The sequence below is a fragment of the Jaculus jaculus genome, chromosome 19 (genome assembly GCF_020740685.1).
Source record: "Jaculus jaculus isolate mJacJac1 chromosome 19, mJacJac1.mat.Y.cur, whole genome shotgun sequence".
Taxonomy (NCBI): Eukaryota; Metazoa; Chordata; class Mammalia; order Rodentia; family Dipodidae; genus Jaculus; species Jaculus jaculus.
Window position 1 is genome coordinate 37,810,947 of NC_059120.1, and position 21,952 is coordinate 37,832,898.

Sequence of the window (21,952 nt, forward strand, 5' to 3'; positions counted from 1 at the left end):
GAAAGTACTTAGAGAAGATGAGTCAGGCAAAACTTTCAATTCTTACCCATATGACACCTGAATGAATACTGTAGCCAACCATACAAGACTGACCTGAAAACTTTGGCTTGAGCCTGTATTTGTCCATCCCAAAGAAGGAAGGAGGAAACAGCAAGTGTCATTCTCAAAAGAAGTGACTGTCCCTTCAGTCCCTGATGGATTGACATATAAGCCTCTAACGTAATTAAATTTAAGAGTATTTGTTGGGCTGGAGATGTAGATCGGTGGGAGAGCCCTTGTCTAAATAAAGAGCCAGGCACTTAAAAAAATATTTTATTTTTTATTTATTAAAGAGAGGAGGAGGAGGAGAGAGAGGATGGACATGCCAGGGCCTCTAGCCACTGCCAACGAACTCCAGGTGCATGTGCCATCATGTGTATCTAGCTTATGTGGGAACTGGAGAATCAAACCTGGATCCTTAGTCTTCGCAGGCAAGCATCCTAACTGCTAAGCCATCCATCCCTCCAGCCTGAAAGCATTTGTCTAGAATACACAAGATCCTGTGTCCAGTCTCAGCACCAGAAAAAGAAAAAAGCGCTTACTAACTCTTGATTATTTAAAGATAATGGGTGAGGCAGTCAGGATCTAAAAATGAGGACAACACAATCTGAGCCTTCTAGTATTACAGACTAAGGGCAGTGGCATATAACTTTTAGAAATGGTATAATACTAATTTGAAAATGGGGCTGGAGAGATAGCTTAGTGGTTAAGACTTTTGCTTGCAAAGCCATAGGACCCAGGTTCAATTCCCCAGGACCTACATGAGCCAGATGCTCAAGGTGGTGCACGCATCTGGAGTTTGCAGCGGCTGGAGGCTCTGGCACAACCATTCTCTCTCATCTCTCTCTCAAATAAATAAATAAATTAAAAAAAAAGAAATTTGAAAAAGGTTATTTGGGGACCAAAGGTAGTCATTTTTAATGAATGTTGAAGAGCAAAGAGTTTGCTTCCTCAGAGTAGCCCTTTGAATATTAACTGCACAGAGGGTTCTAAGCACTGAAATGTGATGAAAAGAACAAAGTTCCTCAGAATTTTGTCTGGTTTCAAAGGCAGTTTGCCCATCACATTTGAAGTACTATTTATTTGAGGATGATCTTAGAGATAAACAATAATACTTGTGGATAAGAGACTTAGAAGAAAAGTACCAGAAAAATTTGCAAGCTAAAATATTTACTTAAATATATAAATAAAGGGCTGGAGGGATGGCTTAGCAGTTAAGGTGTTTGCCTGCAAAGCCAAAGGACCTACATGCAATTTCCCAGGTCCCACACTAGCCAGATGCACAAAACAAACCTGTTTTCCCCCTGAGCTACTCTTGGTCAGGTGTTTTTTTTTTTTTTTAATTTTTTGTTTATTTTTACTTATTTATTTGAGAGCAACAGATAGAGATAGAGGCAGAGAGAGAGAGAGAGAGAATGGATGTGCCAGAGCCTCCAGCCACTGCAAACGAACTCCAGATGTGTGTGCTCCCTTGTGCATCTGGCTAACGTGGGTCTTAGGGAATCAAGCCTCAAACCGGGGTCCTTAGACTTCGCAAGCAAGCGCTTAACTGCTAAGGCATCTCTCCAGCCTGGTCGGGTGTTTTTTGACAGCAACGTAAACCTGACTGCAACAGTGATATATTTATATATTTAAATTTATTTAAGTATTTAACATTTAAGTTACTTATTTGACAAAGAAAGAGGGGGAGAGAGAAAGAGAGAGAGTGAGAGAGAAAGAGAGAATGGACATGCCAGGTCCTCCAACCACTGCAAATGAACTCCAGACACATGCCCTCCCTTGTGCATCTGGCTTACGTGGTTCTTGGGGAATTGAACCTGGGTCCTTTGACTTTGAAGACAAATGCTTTAACCACTAAGACATCCCTCCAGGCCCCCCCCCTTTTTTTGGTTTTTCGAGGTAGGGTCTCTCTGACTCAGGCTGACCTGGAATTCACTGTGCAGTCTCAGGGTGGCCTTGAACTCACAGTGATCCTCCTACCTCTGCCTCCTGAGTGCTGGGATTAAAGGCATGCGCCACCACACCTGGCCCTATTTCTTTTTTAAAAAATATTTTTTATTCATTTGCAAGCAGAGAGAGAGAATGTGTGTGTGTGTATGGGCACTCCAGGACCTGTAGGCACTACAAATGAACTCCAGATGCATGTGCCACTTTGTGCATGTGGCTTTACTTAGGTACTCAGGACTCAAACCTGGGTGGTTAGGTTTTGCAAGCAAGCGCCTTAACCATTGAGCCATCTCTCCAATCCTCCTCTCTCTTTCTTAAATAAATAAACCTTAAAAAAAGAATCAGTTCGGGGCTGGAGAGATGCCTCAGTGGTTAAGGCGCTTGCCTGCAAAACCTAAGAATTCATTGTTTGACTTCCCAGGTCCCACGTAAGCCTGATGCACAAAGTGACGCAAGCACATAATGTTATACATGCCCACAAGGGGGCACATGCATCTGGAGTTTGATTTGCAGTGGCTGCAGGCCCTGCTGTACCAATGTCTCTGTCTCTTACTCGCTCGCTCTTGCTTTTCTTGTTTGATTGCATAAAAAAGCAAAGGCAGTCTGTTGTGCTTGCCTCAAAAAATAAAAATAAAAATGAGAGAGAGGGAGAGGGAGAGTGAGCGCAATTATGGTGTGCCAGGGTCTCTTGCTGCTGGAAATGAACTACGAACTTAAGTGTGCCACCTTGTATATCTGGCTTTACGTGGGTAGTGGGGAGTTGAACTCAGGCCAGCAGGCTTTGTGAGTAAGTGCAGTCACCTGAGGGATCTGGGGGTGGGGTGGGAGTTCCCCAGTACACGTCTGAGACTTTCTCCTCCATGAAGCTTATACAGCATCTCAATTTTCTCTCTCAAGGTCTCAGATGAGGATGAAATTCTACCACCTAAACTTCAAGCTGCCTTGTTGCAAATTTTAGAAGAGAGAAATGAAATCTTGGCTCAGGAACGGAATTTTTCACAAGGTCTGATTATATAAGGACTGAAGGTTAAGGCAGTGAATGTGCAACACTGCTAAGGGATGAACAAGAGTAGTGCTAGGTTGTTTCTTTCTAATCCTCAATATGCCGGGCCCCATTCTAGTTCAGGATCTTGGCGAATAATTGTATTTATAGAATGCTTTTCTCCCAGACATGTGTGTGCTCTTACCCCCTTTTCTCATTGGTGTCTTCCTGTCCCCCCAAGCTGGCTGCTTCCCCTTGCTTCATTTTTTCCCTATGGCTCTTACCACCACCTGGTGTTCTGGAGTGTATGTTCCAGGAGAGTAATGTTTCAGTTTTCTCTATTGCCTGTATTTAAACAATATGTAGGTATCTGATAAGTAGATTAAATGAGCCAATAATATTTATTGAAAGCTTATTCTATACCAACCTTTACACCAAGTATTTAGTATACATTTTATTTTATTCTTATAATATCCTTCTATAGCTGGGCGTAGGAGCACATGCCTATAATCTCAGCACTCAGGAGACAGAGGTAGAGGATCACCATGAGTTCGAGACCATTTTGATACTACATTGTGAATTCCAGTCAATCTGGGCTAGAGTGAGATACTACATCAAAAAAAGCCAGGCCTGGTGGAGCACCCCTTTAATCCCAGTCCCAGCATTCGGGAGGCAGAGGTAGGATCGCTGTGAGTTTGAGGCCAACCTGAGACTACATAGTGAATTCCAGGTCAGCGTGGACTAGAGTGAGACTCTACCTTGAGAGACCAAAAAAAAAAACATGGACTGGGTGTCCTTTAATGCCTTTAATCCCAGCATTTGGAAAGCAGAGGTGGGAGGATTGCTGTGAGTTTGAGGCCACCCTGAGACTATGAAGTGAATTTCAGGTCAGCCTGGGCCCGAGTGAGACCCTACCTTGGGGGAAAAAAAAAAATGGGCGGTGGGGGGAATTCAGCATTTTTGCAGAAGCTGAGTGAAGAAGGAAAAAGTAAAAAGTTTTACATTTGCAAAGAGATGAAATAAGATGAGGGCTAAGAATTGATCACTAGATTTTATAATACTAGCTCTGGGGAGGCTGAGGCTGAGGCAGGAAGATCAAGAGATCAAGACCAGCCCAGGCTACATAGTGAGACCCTCTCTCAAAAAGAAAAATGAGGGTTGGAGGGATGGCTTAGCGTTTAAGGTACTTCCCTACAAAGCCAAAGGACCCAGGTTCCATCCCCCAGGACCCATGTTAGCCAGATGCATAAGGGGGCGCACATGTCTGGAGTTCATTTGCATTGGCTGGAGGCCCTGGCATGCCCATTATCTCTCTCTCCCCCTTTCTCTGTCAAATAAATAAATAAAATAAAATACTTAAAAAAACAAAAAGAAAAATGAGTAAGATGGAAGGTTCTGCATTGTTACACACCAAGATTTACTTAGTCATAGTAATTAAGATTGATTTCAATACAGAAATAGAGCTCTGGGAAGAATATAAAATGCACATTCATAAAGAAGGTTTTGTGTCTGCATTGTCATCGTGTGGTGGTGAAAAAGGGCTCAGTAAACAGTGCTAGGATAATTGCTGTCCTGTTTGAAAAAGAGTGAATGTAGAGCTATGCCTCATAGTACAATTAATTACAGCGAGTTTAAAGATTTAAATGGTAAAACAAAGCTTTTTAAAGGTATTAAAAAAATTTTTTTGTTTACTTTTATTTATTTGAGAGCAACAGACAGAGAGAGAAAGAGGCAGATAGAGTGAGAGAATGGGCGCGCCAGAGCTTCCAGCCACTGCAAACGAACTCCAGACGCGTGTGCCCTCTTGTGTATCTGGCTAAGGTGGGTCCTGGGGAATTGAGCCTCAAACCGGGCTCCTTAGACTTCACAGGCAAGCGCTTAACCGCTAAGCCGTCTCTCCAGCCCAAAGGTATTTTTAAAAGAGAATGTTTTCTGTCCTTAAAAAGTGAGGCCCAGGCTGGAGAGATGGCTTAGATGGCATGCATCTGGAGTTCATTTACAGTGGCTGGACACCCTGGCAGGCCCATTATCTCTCTCTCTCTCGCTCTTTCTGTGCCTCTTTCTCTCTCTGTCTGTTTGTCGCTATCAAATAAATAAATAAAAATAAACAAAAACAACAAAAGTGAAGCCCGGGCTGGGGAAATGGCTTAGTGGTTAAGGTGTTTGCCTGAAAGTCTAAGGGCCCTGGTTCAGTTCCCCAGGACCCATGTAAGCCAGATGCACAGGGGGGTGCATGTGTCTGGAGTTCATTTGCAGTGGCTGGAGGCCCTGGTGTGCCCATTCTCTCTTTCTCTGTGTCTCTTCCTCTCTCTGTCTCTCAAATAAACAAATAAATAAATAAATAAATATTTTTTAAAAGTAAAGCCCTATATCTCAGTGTAAAAAGTGTGGGCTTAGCTTGCTCATACATGTATCATACCTAGAAAATCTTATTTCACATGATCAGTAAGAAACAAAAAAATAATAATTTTCATGGTAGCACTGTGTGTGACAGCACAAACTAACAGGCAGATCACTGTGAATTGACAGGAAAATAGAGCATTAAAAGTCAATGTTAAACTGGGCGTGGTGGCACAGGTTTGTAACCACGGCACTCAGGAAGTGGAGCGCAGGAGTGCGAGTGTGATGTAGAGCTACAGGCAGAGATCTGTCCCCAAAACGCAAACAAGGAACAACCTGAATAAAACAGCCAGTTGAAGAAGACAGAATCTTATCTTATATTCAAAGACATGCCTACATGTGGAAGGAAACTAATGTTAAGCAAGGGCTTAATATATAGAATTCTAAGTAATGGCCGCACTCTGCTGAAGTGTAGTGCAGTCATTCCATAGGGAGCTTCAGAACTAGTATACCTTGTTTTGTGGTAGGTACTTGGGTGTTCATTTCATTGTTGACCTTGTGAAGCATTTATAATGTAGAAGAATAGGTAAGATTATACACATTCAAGGTCTGGAGAGATGGCTTAGCAATTAAGGCACTTGCCTGCACAGCAAAGGACCCAAATTCGATTTCCCAGGACCCATGTAAACCAAATGCACAAAATGGTACATACATCTGGAGTTCATTTGCAGTGGCTGATGGCCCTGGTGTGTCCATCCCCTCCCTTCCTCTTTCTCTCTCTCAAATAAAAAATTAAAAATAAAGATTATCCACATTCAAAGTTGCAGAGAAACTTTAAAAATTTTTTAAACTATTTTTTTAGTTTTAAAAAGCAAGAATTTGGGCTGGAGAGACAGCTTAGTGGTTAAGCGCTTGCCTGTGAAGCCTAAGGACCCCAGTTCAAGGCTCAATTCCCCAGGACCCATGTTAGCCAGATGCACAAAGGGGCCCACGCATCTGGAGTGGCTAGAAGCCCTGGCGCACCCACTCTCCTCTCTCTCTCTCTCTGCCTCTTTCTCTCTCTATCTGTCGCTCTCAAATAAATAAATAAAAATTTAAAAAAATTAAAGCAGGAATTACATGCAAGAAAGTAGATTAAGTGTTGAGAACTCTTCTAAGGAACTGCAACAAAGAGAGAAATGGGCAGTAAATAGAAAGCCTGAGGAAGTGGACAAAATATTCCTTATATACACTAATGAACCATGGATTCTCAACTGCAGGAAAGAGTCAAACAAAATAAATAAAAACCTAGATTAGATCCAAGCTGGACGGCAGGAAAAGACCTTAGAAATCACCTAATAAGCCCTCGTTGTTACCAAGTATGGGCAAGTGAGGAGAGGATAGATAGGCCAAGAGAGGTGAAGTGAGAGCCTCATTTAATAATAATAGCTGTATGGCAGAGATCTGACTAACCACAGTCCTTAATTCCCAGATGAAGGTAGAATAGCCAGAGACATTGTGACTTTGGATATGGAAGGAAAATGAGGAATATCATGTGCATCTGAGGTTTCAGCCTTGGAGTTGAAAGGCAGCATAGTAGTATACAGTAGTATACTTGGGGTCTTGGAGATGTAGCTAAGTGGCATATATGACACTTGCCTAGTTTATATGAGACACTGGATTTGGTCCTCAGCACTGAAAAAAAAAATCACTTGGGAGTCCATTTACTCAATGGGATGGCATTGAAAAATTTCTTTGACCATTTGGAACTTCAGTTTTGTCATGTAAAAGAGAAATAATTCCTACCTCATAGATTATTGTATTTGTAAAACCCCCATAGTATAGTGCCTAATGTGTTTTCAGTACTCAGTAAATTACTATTTTATGGACTACCTTGGTGCACTATGAGATTGAAAAAGTTGAAGGAAACTGACTTGTGGGAAAATACAGTGGATTTGGTTTAGATGTCCCTTATGTTAGCTTTAACCTACCAAGTGCCAAAAAGAATTCAGAGGGTAACTTGTAAACAGTGAAATTTATGTGCTGATGGGACAGCCAGATGTATTTTATTTATTTGGAAGAGAGAATGGGTGCACTATGGCCTTCAGCCAGTGCTTACAAACTCCACATGCATGCACCATACCACCCTATGCATCTGGCTTATGTGGGCCTTGGTGAATTGAACCTGGGTCCTTTGGCTTTGCAGGCAAGTGCCTTTACCACTAAATCTCTCCAGTCCACTGGTGGCTTTGGAAAGAAAAGTGTGAACTCACAGATGTGCAGGCTAGGCCACAATGCAGTTAGAGGACTGTGGGAGGAAAGTGGAGGTCAGGATAGAAGCCATTTGCCTTTTGCATGTCATGGGCTATATATCGGCTCCGGATGCACAATTTTTAAACTCATTCTGTTGTTAATTCATGACTTATTGGGCTTGACTTCCACAACCAGAGTCATATACACAAAACTTAGGAGATTTTGTCCCCCTTTCATTTTGCAGCAGATGTTACACTCAGTTCTCTGGTGTCTGAAGCATTTGTAAGGTTTTTTGTAGAACTTGTGGGACATTATTCTTTGAACATGACGGTCACAGAGCGTGGGGAGCGTGTATTCCAAAGGGAGCCATTCCGCAAGTCCCACACCTCCCGAAGTGTACGCCACTTCCTAGATCTCTTCATGGAGACGCAGATGTTTGCAGGATTTATCCAGGACCGAGAGCTTCGGAAAAGTGGGGTTAAAGGTCAGTTCCATCATAACCGTAAAAGGGTTCAAAATCTGAATGACTGTGGGAGTTTGGGGATTATTTATTTGTTGTTCTGTTCCCCCCGCCCAAGGTAGGGTCTCACTCTAGCCCAGGCTGACCTCGAATTCACTATGTAGTCCCAGGCTAACCTTGAACTCAGTGATCCACTTACCACTGTCTTCCACGTGCTGTAATTAAAGGCGTGAGCCACATGCCAGCAAGAATTATTTATTTTAGCCATAGAAATAACATACTGGCAATATGAACAGTCCTGGAAGCTGGGTGTGGTGGTGCATACCTTTAATATCAGCACTTGGAAGTCAGAGGTAGGAGGATCACCATGAGTTCAACACCAGCGTGGGACTACAGAGTGAGTGCCAGGTCAGCCTGGGCTAGAGTAAGTCCCTACCTCAAAAACAACAACAAAAAAAACAGTCCTGAGCTAGAGGTATAACTCAGTGGAAAGAACTTTCTTGCATATATAGTTCTATCCCTAGCCCTCTAAGATAGGGTAGGGGGATTGAGGAAGGGATGGAGGGGAGAAAGGTAGAGACAGTATTATTTCATTGATTTCCAGGCCAGAGTGTTGGGCAGTTTCATCAGTGTTTTCTTCATAGGTTTGTTTGAGGTCCGGGCTCTCCAATACTTGGAAACGATTCCTGAATCGGAGCCCAGTGGAGTGAATAGAATTTTGCGGAGTCTTGGTGAGTTGCACGTTTTCCTGTTAGATAAATGTGACTGAAGGGTTGGGAGATGGCTCAGCAGTTAAAGGTGCTTGCTTGCAAAGCCTGACAGACTAGATTCCATTCCCTAGTACCCATGTAGTCTAGCCAGATACACAACGTGGTGCATGCATCTGGCGTTCAATTGCAGTGGTAAGAGGCCCTGGTGCACCCATTCTCTCTATATATACTTGGAAATAAATAAAACGGGCTGGAGAGATGGCTTAGTGGTTAAGCGCTTGCCTATGAAGCCTAAGGACCCCGGTCTGAGGCTTGTTTCCCCAGGACCCACATTAGCCAGATGCACAAAGGGGTGCACGCATCTGGAGTTCCTTTGCAATGGCTCTCTCTCTCTCTCTCTCTCTTTCTCTCTCTCTCTCTCTCTCTCTCTCTCTCTCTCTCTCTCTCTGTCACTTTCAAATAAATAAAAATAAATATTTTTAAAAAAATAATAAATAAAATATATTTTAAAAATTGTTGCTGGAAAAGCTTTGTAGTAAGAATATCTCATCCCAAGGGCTATATTATGTCAGCAAATAGTGACTTCAAAGGGCTGACTAGAAACTGCGACCCTAGTTCCAAAGTGTTTTGGAGACATCTCTGTCAGAGGCTGGGATTCCCATCACCGTGGCTTGTGGGGCTTGTCCCTCAGATAATGCTCCCTGAATTTTCAAACCTTAATGGTGAATTTCCATATCATGATTAGTGATCTTTTCTAGGTTATATCCTTTAGAGGACTCTAAAAAACTACGGTCCTGCCAGGTGTAGTGGCACATGCTTTTAATTCCAGTACTTGGGAGTTTGAGGCCAGCCTGGGACTACAAAATGAGCTCCAGGTCAGCCTGGGCTAGAGTGAGACCCTACCTCAAAACCCACCCCCTAAAATAAAGCAAACACAATTATTCAATTATTGTTATTTATCTGATATGATATAAAAGAACAGTGGTGTGACTGTCCCAAACCATGATGAACTTGTACTCATGTATTTATACTGGTCTAATATGTACCTTTAATTAGCCCCTGTCCTTAAGTAGTTGAAGACCAGGGGCCAATTATGCCTCAGGTTATTATAGCTTCTTCATTCCTTGAGGTTAGATTAGATCAGATGATAATGTCCCTGGAACTTTAAGAAAAAAAATCCCCCGAGCACCAAGAAACCTCTGGATAGCAAACTAGGTAATTTTAACCTGCAGTCATAGTTGAAAACCACTGGATTAGATTATGTCTTGAGTTCTTTTTTACCTCTACAATTAGACACTTCTGAGCTTTTTGGTGGTTAACCCATCAACTGATAGCTTGATATGTCAACTTTCCATTATGGTAACAAAATACCTGAAATAATTTTAAAAAAAGAAAAAGAGGGGACTTGTGCTCACAATTTTGGAAGTTTCAAACAGTCCATGGTTGGTTGGCCCTCTTGCTTTGGAGCTTGTGGCAGAGGCAGGAGCATGTCATGGCAAGTGCAAGTGGTTGAGAAAACTGCTCTTGTCATGGCTGCCTGGAAGCAAAGACAGACAAGAGACTTGCGTTCCATTATCCCAGCACAGACATGCCTGGGACCTGACCTGTTTCCTCTAGGCTCTACCTCTTAAAGGTTCCACCACTTTCCAGTAGTGTCAGAAGCTGGGGACCAAGCTCTATTCTTTTTTGGTTTTTCGAGGTAGGGTCGTCATCTAGCCCAGGCTGACCTAGAATGCACTATATAGTCTCAGGCCGGCCTTGAACTCACAGCAGTCCTCCTGCCTCAGCCTCCCAAACACTGGAATTAAAGGTGTGCACTACCATACCTGACTGGGACCAAGCTTTTAACACACTGGTTTCTGGGGGGATACTTTCCAAACCGTAGCACTTGCAGTAGCCGTTTAACTCCTCAGCTGGGTTTTATTACCTCAATTAATGAATGGTAGATGAAAATGAGAGCTGGTCGCCTTTAATCTTGGCACTTGGGAGGCAGAGGTAGGAGGATTGCTGTGCGTTCAAGGCCACCCTGAGATACATAGTGAATTCCAGGTCAGTCTGGGCCAGAGCAAAACCCTACCTCACAGGAAAAAAGAAAATACATTGAGAACTCACCCTTCCTTTTTCTCCTTTCAGGAAGCAAAATGAAATTTCTGCAGAAGAAATAAAATCTTTGTCACCACCTTAAGGAAAACAAAGTACCAAAGACAATTTTTCCCAGTATTGTACAAAATCCTTGGAACATGACAAGGTCAAGGAGAAAGGCTGACTGAGGAGGATTCTCCTGCTGCTGCCTTGTAATCACTGGAGACCACCGGGAGTGGTCCGGAACAGATGCTTGCTTTTATTCTGCCTCCAGCTTTTTCACAGTGGCCTTTCTGTGCGGTTGTTGGGCTCATCCTCTGTGTCTCTACTTGGTCTGTAAAGGCAGCTGTTGTTTACAAAGGAAAGACTTGTTGGTGTTGCATCTAAATGACAGATGAGGAATGCTGAGATTTAGGTACTACAGAGGCCCAGAGAGTGAACACTAGCCTTCTACCCTAGCCTTAACCTCATGCACTGTTTGAACTTAAGACTCCAATGTGCCCACTGTATATATGCTCATTTTTTATATTTGTCCAAAGTCCTATCTACAGGACATTCATTCATGTCAGTGAGTAGTTAATAAAAGCAGACATCTTGTAACTTCTCCACAATATGGGTGGTGGTTGAGTAACTTATTGGTCACATGTCATTATTGAGTTATTTGGAATACAGCAAATAAGAGCATTCCTTCTCAAGGGCAAGAGAACTACCTGCTTTGTTTCGTTTTTGTGCCTACTATTTGTTGCACTGTAGTCCACGTAGGATATGTCATCTTACCCAGGTCAACTTCATGAGATATTTCTTATCTCTGATTTTCCTTTTTATAAGGAACTGGCACTCAGAGAGGCTAAATAATTTGGCCAATTGCTCAGTTCAGATAGAACTAAGCCTAGACTTTTTATTGATGAACACAGCGAAGGCTGGTCAGTCCTACAGTTGGAAATTTGAACTCTTGAGTATTATAACTTTAAAAAAAGTTTTCCAGCCAGGCATGGTGGCGCATGCCTTTAATCCCAGCACTCAGGAGGCAGAGGTAGGAGGATCTTGGTGAGTTCAAGGCCACCCTGGGACTACAGAGTGAATTCCAGGTCAACCTGAGCTAGAGTGAGACCCTACCTTGAAAAACCAAAAAATAAAAAAAGCTTTCCATTAAGTGTCCCACAGCTGCCTCTCCAGTCTGTGAGGATAAATGACATTAAGCTACAGGTGTCTAGATGAGGCAGTGTTATTTTAAAAAAAAAATTACTGTTGTTATTGTTTTTCTGGTGCTGGAAATAGGTCTCAGAACTTCCAGTGTGCTTTTTTAAGGGATAAAGGAATTTGTCAGTGATGGTGCAATTTTCATTGATAAATATTGTAGCAAATGTCAGTTTTCTCTCAACTTTTGCTCATAGCTTTAGCTGCCTAAAAAATTTATTCAAGCTTACAGAGTATTGTGAGTTGTATTGTGATACAACTTACTGACTTGTACAGTATTGTCATTATGACCCAGTCTAGTACGTTTAAATGATTCTGAAGCAGACACCACTTAAGAAAGACTGGTGCTGTGACATATTTCCTAGATGTTGGTCCAGGGAAAAGAACTGAGCCTATGTCTTAAACTGTTGATGCAGCTTACCCCATTGGGGCTCCTATCAGATTTCTCTCCACTTGGTTTCTTTCTGCACTCCAACTTGGAAGGAACAATTAGTAATTGATTATTTATAAAACAGGGGTAGGAGGGTTTCCTGTAGCTGGTCCTGGCTGACCCTCTGCAAGGACACTCTGCTTTGGGGATGAGTTTTACCTTGTTCCTACAGTCTTGAAGCTGCTGCTTTTTCTTAGATCTGCTGTTTTATTTTTGTACAGTATTGTGAATTCTGAACACTTTTGAAAAATTGTTCAAGATTTCTATAAAATGTTTACAGATCTTTTAATGAATCTTTTAATGAATAAAGACCCATTAAAAATTTTAAAACAGATCTCTTGGAGAATTTTAAATAAAATTGCATTTGCTTCACATAAATCTAGAGGTAGCACATTTACCTAACAGTAAATTAAAAATATAAACTAAATATATAAAATAAATAAATATAAGCTGTCATGGTGGTGCACACCTTTAATCCCAGCACTCATGGAGGCAGAGGTAGGAGGATGACTGTGAGTTCGAGGCCAGTCTGAGACTACCTGATGAATTCCAGGTCACCTGGGTTAGAGTGAGACACTACCTACTCTTAGAGTAATCAGACTTAGCAACGTAGCCAACATTTCCAGTCTCTTGACAGATAGGCACACTAAGCAGGAGATAAAGGCCTACAATCTCTTTTGTATTTATTCTTTGCCTGGAGGGCTTAGTGTGGAAGACACTTGACACAGGACTTGTACTAGCAGCAGCTAGAGTGGTTGAGAGGCAGTGATAATCAAGTAGTAGAGAGAGAAGGAGAGCTGAGAGAGAATGAATGAATGAGCGCCCCAGGGCCTCCCACCACGGCTGTACATGAACCATTTTGTGCCTCTGGCTTTATGTAGGTACTGGGGAATCAAACCTGGGCTGTCAGGCTTCACAAGTAAAGTGCAAAAGTTACTTTCATTAGAGGCCAGAGCCCATTTCAAGGAGCCCACAGCAAAAGACCTTGTAGTACAGGAGAGAGCTGTGAACGGGAAAGTGTTACGGGCAGGTAATTTACTTTCTCTGCCAAATTTTGCAGTTTCCTCACTTTTGTTGTTGCTGCTGTTTTGCAAGGTAGGGTCTCACTCTAGTCCAGACTGATCTGGAATTCATTGTAGTCTCAGGCTGGCCTTGAACTCACAGTGATCCTCCTCGGGCCTCCCAAAGTGCTGGGATTAGCTTCCAGACGTTTTTTAGACAGTTGGAATTTAAGGGGGACTTTATTTATTTGAGAGAGAGAAAGAGGCAGAGACAGTCGCGCCAGGGTCTGTGGCCGCTGTAAACAAACTCCAGACGCATGCACTCCCTTGTGCAGTTGTCTTACGTAGGTACTGGGGAATCGAACCAGGTTCTTCGGCTTCGCAGGCAAGCGCCTTACCAGGCGAGCCATCTCTCCAGCCCCCTAAGGCGACTTAAGACATGAGTCAGCGTGTGGCGTCACGTCCAGCCAAAACAAAACAGCTCTGAAGGTCTGGGCGGTCGAGCTAGCGCGCCTCCACAATTAGCGACTGAGCATGCGTCCGCCTCGACGTGCGGACGACGTAGCTTGCCGCGGTCCGGCGCAGGCGCAGGCGGCGGCCCAGGGCGCGGAGTGTGCGCAGAGTCCGCACCGAGGCGATCGTGAGGTCGAGCCATGGCGGGCACGGGCCTGGTCGCGGGAGAGGTGGTGGTGGACGCGCTGCCGTATTTCGACCAGGGCTACGAGGCGCCCGGCGTGCGGGAGGCGGTAAGTGCAGGCCCGCTCGGGCCGGGAGCCGCGGGGGGAGCCCTGCCTCTTCCCGCCGCGACCCAGGCCCCGGTTCTCTCCGCAGGCTGCGGCGCTGGTGGAGGAGGAGACCCGCAGGTACCGGCCTACCAAGAACTACCTGAGCTACCTGACAGCCCCGGATTATTCTGCCTTTGAAGTAAGTGTGATGTACGAATGAGGATTCTCGTTTTGGAGTCGAGGCTTCTTGTAAAAGCCAGTTTTGTGCTTCGTCTTTATTGCTTGCTTAGCTACCATTTACATGCTGTAGAGGTCGAAAAGCAGTGTGTCCAAAACAGCCACATATCTCCAGGGCCCATATTCTAACAAACAGAGAAAAAACTTTGGGCCCCTGTAAGGTGGCATCGCAAATATTCGTCTTTTTTTTTTTTTAAATTTTTGTAAAAAATTGTTGGCAAGTAGAGAGAAGGAGACGGAATGGACGCGCCAGGGCCTCCGGCCACTGGAAACAAACTCCAAATGCATGGGTCACTTTGTGCATCTGTCTTTTAAGTGCATACTGGGGAATCGAACCCAGGTCATTAGGCTTTGCAGGCAAGCGCCTTAACCGCTGAGCCATCTCTTCAGCCCCCTATTGTAACAAGTATGATGCGAACTCCTGATCTGCCCTGCCTCCACCTCTCAAGTGCTACAATGGCAGACCAGAGCCATCCTGCCTGGCTCCAGCATGGTTTTGACTTTCATGTCTCTAAGAGCTGTCTAGCTCATCTGCCCATCGATTGGTTGGGTTTCTTTTTCCTTTTGGCATTTGTCTTCGTGTGGTCTGTGTGTATTGTGGGTACTAACCCTCTGCAGCTTTTCTTCACTCTGGTAATTGTTTCCTTTGCTTTGCAAAGGTATTCTAATTCCATGCAGTCACATTTGTAAATGCTTGCTATTATTTCCTCGACTGTTGAAACCCTATTTGGAAATTTTTTTGCCTGTGCCTATATTTGAAGTGTTTTGAAGTGCTAAGTATTACAGGTAGGATAGGCATATATCTATATCCTTGTGAAACTCATGTTGTAAAATAAGAAAATACCAGATGATGAGAAAGGCCTTGGCTTAGAGGAGACAGCTCCATGTGCAGGACTTTTTTTTTTTTTTTAATTGACTAGAGGCCAGTTTCTTAAACTTCAAGTTGCAATTGCATAACTGAATGGAGTTGTGAAAATCGGCAAGAGTGAAGGGTTTTTGAACATTCCATAACCAAAAGTTAATTGAAAATCAAACACGTAATGAATGCAAGGTGTTTCTGACATCACTTGCCCATGAAACCTCACCGGGTTTGAGGGCAGCTTTGGTTCTGAGCACACAACACATGTGCTTTGCATTGTGCGCACTGTCAGACCCTGCACCAGCAAGCAGTGCCTTTGGCTCAGATCTGAGCTTGTATATATGGGTTGTAGTGTTTTTACTCCAGACAGTGCTTTCTGTGCTTACAGAAACATTTTGATATAATTACAGAAAACAAAGACTTTTAATGTATTTCTACCGTTACTCCTCAGCATGTAAGAATTAAATTAGTGGATCTTTGGGTTGTATTGTGGTAGAATGTTTGGTTTTTAAAATTGCTAGTTGAGGGACTGAGGAGATGGCTCAGCGGGTAAGAGCATTTGTCAAGCAAGCATGAGGACCTGAGTTAGATCCCCTGCACCCACATAAAAAAGAGCCAGGTATAGTCATGCATGCTTGTAATCCCAGTCCAAGGGGAACAGAGACAGGTGAATCACTGGGACTCTTTGGTTAGCCAGTCTGTATGGAAACAGCTCTGGGTTTAGTAGAGACTACTTCTCAAGAGAACACCATGGAAAATTGGTAGAGGATGAAACCTGATGTTCTGTGGCCTGCATATGGGGCACATGCATCTGCACACACATGTAAATATTACATAGACACACTTACAAACTCACAAGCTGCTCTTTGAAGGCTCAGTATGGTAGCTCACTGTGCCAAAGGATTACCACAAATTCAAGTATAGCTGGGAACACATAGAACTATCTAAACATATTTTCATACAAAAATCATTAAATGGGGGCCTGGGAAGAAGTTAAAGACTCTTGCTTGCAAAGCCTGACAACCTGAGTTCAATCCTCCCAGCACCCATGGAAAGCTGGATGCAAAGTGGGACATGCTATGACAATGAGACGTGAACCAGGAAAATACAAGATTGGGGACCAGCCAGACTGGCTGTTACTGTCTGTAGTGGTAAGAGACTGTCAGGGTCTGGGGAAATGACTTAGCAGTTAAGGCATTTGCTTGCGAAGCCTAGGACCCCAGTTCGATTCCCCAGGACCCACATAAGCCAGATGCACAAGGGGCACATGTGTCTGGAGTTCATTTGCAGTGGCTAGAGGCCCTGGTGCACCCATTCTTTCTCTCTCCCTCTCCCTCTCTCATATGTAAATAAAATATTTAGAAAAAGAGAGACTGTCTCAGATACAGTGGAAGCAGCACAGGCACCTCAGGGTTGTTCTGCCTCCACATGCATGCTCACATACACACACGTGCAGGTTCTGCCTCCACATGCATGCCCACATACACACACGTGCAGGTTCTGCCTCCACATGCATGCCCACATACACACACGTGCAGGTTCTGCCTCCACATGCATGCTCACATACACACACGTGCAGGTTCTGCCTCCACATGCATGCTCACATACACACACGTGCAGGTTCTGCCTCCACATGTATGCCCACATACACACACGTGCAGGTTCTGCCTCCACATGCATGCCCACATACACACACGTGCAGGTTCTGCCTCCACATGCATGCTCACATACACACACGTGCAGGTTCTGCCTCCACATGCATGCTCACATACACACATGTGCAGATAAAAAATTTTTAATTGCTAAATGAATTTTGGCTTCAAATTAGAACAGGATTTGCAACATTTTCTCTTTTTTGGTTTTTCTGGGTAGGATCTCACTCTAGCCCAGGCTGACCTGGAACTCACTATGTAGTCTCGGGGTGGCCTTGAGCTCATCATGGTCCTCCTACCTCTGCCTCCCAAGTGCTGGGGTTAAAGGTATGTGGCACCATGCCCAGCTGCTTTTTCTTAAGAAATGGTAAAATTATATGCATAACCAATAATTTTGTTTTTCAAGGTAGGGTCTCACTTTAGCCCAGGCTGACCTGGAATTCACTATGTAGACTCAGAGTGGCCTTGAACTCATGTTGATCCTCTACCTCTGCCTCCCAAGTGCTTGTATTAAAGGCATGTGCCACCACACCCGGCTTCCAATACATTTTTTTAAATTTATTTATTTATTTATTTGAAAGCGGCGGATAGAGAGAGCGAATGGACACACCAGGGCCTCCTGCCACTGCAAATGAACTTCAGACGCATGCTCCCCCTTGTGCATCTGGCTAACGTGGGTCTTGGGGAATCAAGCCTCGAACCGGGGTGCTTAGGCTTCACAGGCAAGCACTTAACCACTAAGCCATCTCTCCAGCCCCAGCTTTTTAAATTTTATTTTATTTGCAAGGACAGAGAGAGAGAAAGAAAGAATGGGTATGCCAGGGCTTCTAGCTGTTGCAACCAAATTCCAGATAATATGTTACTTTGCATCTAGCTTTATGTGGGCACTGGAAAATTGAACTCAGTTCATTGGTTTTGCAGGCAAGTGCTTTAACCACAGCCATCTCTCCAGCCCTTAACCAGTACATTTTGATGAAGTAACTTTTATTTTTTAAAGACAGGATCTCAGCCAGTGTGATGGTTCACGTCTTTTAATCCCAGCACTTGGAAGGCAGAGAAGTAAGAGGATCACTGTGAGTTCGAGGCCACCCTGAGACTACATAGTAAATTCCAGGTCAACCTGGACTAGTGTGAGACCCTAACTTGAAAAAACAAAACAAAACAAAACAAAAAAAAAAACCTGACAGAATTTCACTTTGTTGCCTTGGCTGGACTGGAACTCACAGGCTGGACTTTCTGCCTCCTGGATTCTGAGATTACAAGCAAGTGTCACCATGCTCAGCTGTAAAATAAATCTCTCTGTGATTCATTATTAGTAGATGTTTGATTTACTGATTGTATTTTTTAAATATTTTTAAATTTTTTATTTATTTATTGGCAGACAGAGAGAGAATGGGCATACCAGGGCCTCTAGCCACAGGAAACAAACTCCAGATGTATGTGCCCCTTGTGCATCTGGCTTATATGGGTCCTAGAAAATCAAACCTGGGTTCTTTACCTTTGCAGGCACACACCTTAACCACCAAACCACTTCTCCAGCTCTTTAAAAAAAAATGTGTGGGTGTGTGTGTGTGCGCGCGCGCGCGCGCGAACCACCATGCCTGGCTTAAAAATATTTTTATTTGGGCTGGAGAGATGGCTTAGCAGTTAAGTGCTTGCCTGTGAAGCCTAAGGACCCTGGTTCGAGGCTCAATTCCCCAGGACCCACGTTAGCCAGATGCACAAGGGGGCACATGCATCTGGAGTTCATTTGCAGTGGCTGAAGCCCCTGGCACGCCCATTCTCTCTCTATCTCTCTAACTGCCTCTTTCTCTGTCACTCTCAAAGAAATAAATAAAAATAAAAAATTAAATTTTTTTTTTACTTAAAAATTTTAAAAAGGCTGAAGAGATGGCTTACTGGTTAAGGCACTTGCCTGCAAAGCCAAAGAACCCAGCTTCCATTCCCCAGGACCCACATAAGCCAGATGCAAAAGGTGGCACATGTGTTTGGGGTTCATTTGCAGTGGCTAGAGGCCCTAGGGCACCCATTTCCCCCCCAAGATAAAAATTTTATTTATTTGCACGCACCCATATGTGCATATGGGCACGCCAGGATCTCCTGTTGCAGATGAAATTCAGATGCTTGTACCACTTTTTGCATCTGATTCTACATGGATGCTAGAGACTCAAACTTGTGCCAGCAGGCTTTGCAAGCAATCACTTTTAACCACTCGGCCATCTTCTCAGTCCCTTGATTTATATATTTTTTTAAATTTTTTGTTTTATTTTTATTTATTTATTTGAGAGCAACAGAGAGGGAGAGAAAGAGGCAGAAAGAGAGAGAGAGAATGAGAATGGGCACGCCAGGGCCTCCAGCCACTGCAAAGGAACTCCAGACATGTGCACCACCTGTGCATCTGGCTTACGTGAGTCCTGGGGAATTGAGCATCCAATTGAGGTCCTTAGGCTTCACAGGAAAGCACTTAACTGCTAAGCCATCTCTCCAGCCCCCTTGATTTATATTTTATATACCAGGGGTTATGCAAAAATTGCTCAGGTAGAAGGGGGCACAATTGGAAGCATTTTAAGAAGTCCTGGTTATCTAATGATATCTAATGGGTGTCTCATGAACTGTGTGAACAGTTTCTGAAGAATGAATGTTTGCTGTGAGCCCAGCCTGCTTAGAACTCTTGATGACTTAGCTCTGTGAATGCTGGCTCAATCTTGGTAGGGAATTGAGCTAAAATTCCAGATATGTTACTTATTGGCCATGTGAGGTAGAAAAAGGTTCCTAAGTTGCATGGCTGCACTTTTGTACTTAGTTGTTACTGTGTGACCTAGCATGCCCTGGTTTTCAATAGAGAAATTAGACAACAACGCTTTCTTAAGAATTGTAAGGAATTTAGCAGTAACCCTTCCCCCAAAAAAAGCTTTATCTAAAATACTTGATGTGAGACTTTTAAGTGGAAATACAGACTCTGAAAGCTGTGTTTTGGTAGTTTGTTTGTTTTGTTTACTCCATGATTATTGGGACAATTGAAGGTGTCAGAAAATTTAAATTAATGTGGGATAAACTGTCATTATAAATGACTGTCTTATTTAGGTAGTCCTTTCTAAGCTAGTAGGTAATGTGCCCAACAGAAATATGATACTGACCCAAGCATTGGCCCTATGCAGGCACAGCAATGGGTGTGGTTATAGCTCCATGTTTATAAGACACTTCCCTAGCATATATATAGCCCTGGGTTCAGTCCCCAACACAGGCAACAGAAAGAAATATGTACTCGTGTCCACGTTCTACCTCAGGCCAATAAATGGGAGTTCATGAAAGGGGTGAGATGTGGCTGGGTTTAGTTCTCTTCAGTAGTATGTTTTCTCTGCTTTCTTTTCCTCTTACTTTATTTCTTTTTAATTTTTATTAGCATTTTCCATGATCATAAAAAAATATCCCATGGTAATTCCCTCCCTCCCCCCCCACACTTTCCCCTTTGAAATTCCATTCTCCATCATATTACCTCTCCATCACAATCATTGTACTTACATATATACAATATCAACCTATTAAGTACCCTCCTCCCTTCCTTTCTCTTCCCTTTACTTTTTAACTTACTGGCCTCTGCTACTAAGTATTTTCCTTCTCACACAGAAGCCCAATCCCTCTTACTTTAGAATAAACTTTATTCTTTTTTAGAGAGAGAGAGAGAGAGAGAGATTAGGCAAGCCAGGGCCTTCAGCCACTGCAAACAAACTCCAGGCACATGTGCCACCATGTGCATGTGGCTTATGTGGGACCTGGGGAATCGAACCTGGGTCCTTAGGCTTTGCAGGCAAGCGCCTTAACCACTAAGCTATCTCTCCAGCTCTGTTTTTGTTATGTTGAAGAATAAAGTTTGGGTCCTGGTGCTCCCATAATCCCTCCCTCCCTCCCCCCCCCAAATATATAACTAAAATCAAAGTTAAAACAACAAAAATAGTTTTTATCAGAGATCAGGAGATGGGCTCACTGTACTTGCTGTGCAAGCACGAGTACCTGAGTTGAGACCTTCAGAACCCATGTCGAGCGCAGCAGTGATGTCTGTGCTCTTACCACATGTAGGGCAGAAGGTAGACGGACAGGAGAATCACACAGAAGCTCATGGGCCAGCTAGTCTGAACAGTAGAGACCCTACCTCAAACAAGGTGGAAGGCGAGGACTAGTACCCCAGTTGTACTGTGACCTCCACACATGCACTGTGGCACATGCACACCCCCACACATGAACACACATACACACATCACACTCACACCAAAGAAGCTCTTTAAGATGGCTTTCAGAACTCCTCAGCTGATTGTCCTAGGCATCTGAAACTGGAAGCTGCTGGTTTAGGTTCGTCCTTTACACTGAGCTCTGTCTACCTACCTTCCCAACCTAGGCTGAGTGGAAGTGAAGTACGGGCACATTTCCTCCAGTCCAGAGAGTGGTAGCCCAGAGAGGGGAGCTGGGGACTGGAGGTGTAGCTTAATGGTAGAACTTTGCTAGTGGTGGTACGTGCTTAGCATGTACAAGGTTCAATCCCTAGCATCCTAAAAAAACAACTAAAGAATTGGGAAAGGGGAAAGGATTCATTATAATGTATACTATAAAGTGTAAAATGAGGAAATTAAACTCATTAATTTCAGCTTGTTGATACGATGTTGTGAATAATTCTCTTAATTTGTATTTCAGACTGACATAATGAGAAATGAATTTGAAAGACTGGCTGCTCGACAACCAATTGAATTGCTCAGCATGAAACGGTAAGAGAGTTGAAATCTTATTTGTAGTAATTCAGTGCTAGGGGACTGATTGGTATGTGTGTAGAGTGTGTTTGCTGGCTATAAATAGTATACAGAGAATAGAGTGGGTGCAAATCCAAACAAATGATTATGTCTCTTCCCATTTTTTTCTAGAAAAGTTGTGATTTTTCAAAAATGTTATCAAAGTTTTTGTTTTACTTTAATATAGTAAATATTGGTCACTTTTAAAAATTATTTATTTGGAGCCAGGCATGGTGGCACATGCCTTTAATCCCAGCTCTCGGGAGGCAGAGGTAGGAGGA

General features: G+C 43.4%; 2 protein-coding genes across 5 annotated transcripts in view; both read left to right on the forward strand.

Moving 5' to 3' along the window:
* Dennd2c (DENN domain containing 2C) overlaps positions 1-12,723 on the forward strand; it is a 99,196-nt gene extending 86,473 nt beyond the window's left edge. Inside the window, exons 16-19 of one of the 2 annotated variants that reach the window (XM_045138738.1) lie at positions 2,884-2,989; positions 7,785-8,024; positions 8,645-8,731; positions 10,844-12,723. In XM_045138738.1, the coding sequence (XP_044994673.1) occupies positions 2,884-2,989; positions 7,785-8,024; positions 8,645-8,731; positions 10,844-10,875 (465 nt within the window). In that variant the 3' untranslated portion in view covers positions 10,876-12,723. The remainder of the gene's footprint in view (positions 1-2,883; positions 2,990-7,784; positions 8,025-8,644; positions 8,732-10,843) is intronic. The other variant, XM_045138739.1, reaches the window with a different exon arrangement.
* A 1,301-nt stretch (positions 12,724-14,024) lies between these two features.
* Bcas2 (BCAS2 pre-mRNA processing factor) overlaps positions 14,025-21,952 on the forward strand; it is a 41,595-nt gene continuing 33,667 nt past the window's right edge. For all 3 annotated transcript variants that reach the window (XM_045138339.1, XM_045138337.1, XM_045138340.1), the window contains exons 1-3: positions 14,025-14,166; positions 14,252-14,344; positions 21,580-21,650. In XM_045138339.1, the coding sequence (XP_044994274.1) occupies positions 14,074-14,166; positions 14,252-14,344; positions 21,580-21,650 (257 nt within the window). In that variant the 5' untranslated portion in view covers positions 14,025-14,073. The remainder of the gene's footprint in view (positions 14,167-14,251; positions 14,345-21,579; positions 21,651-21,952) is intronic.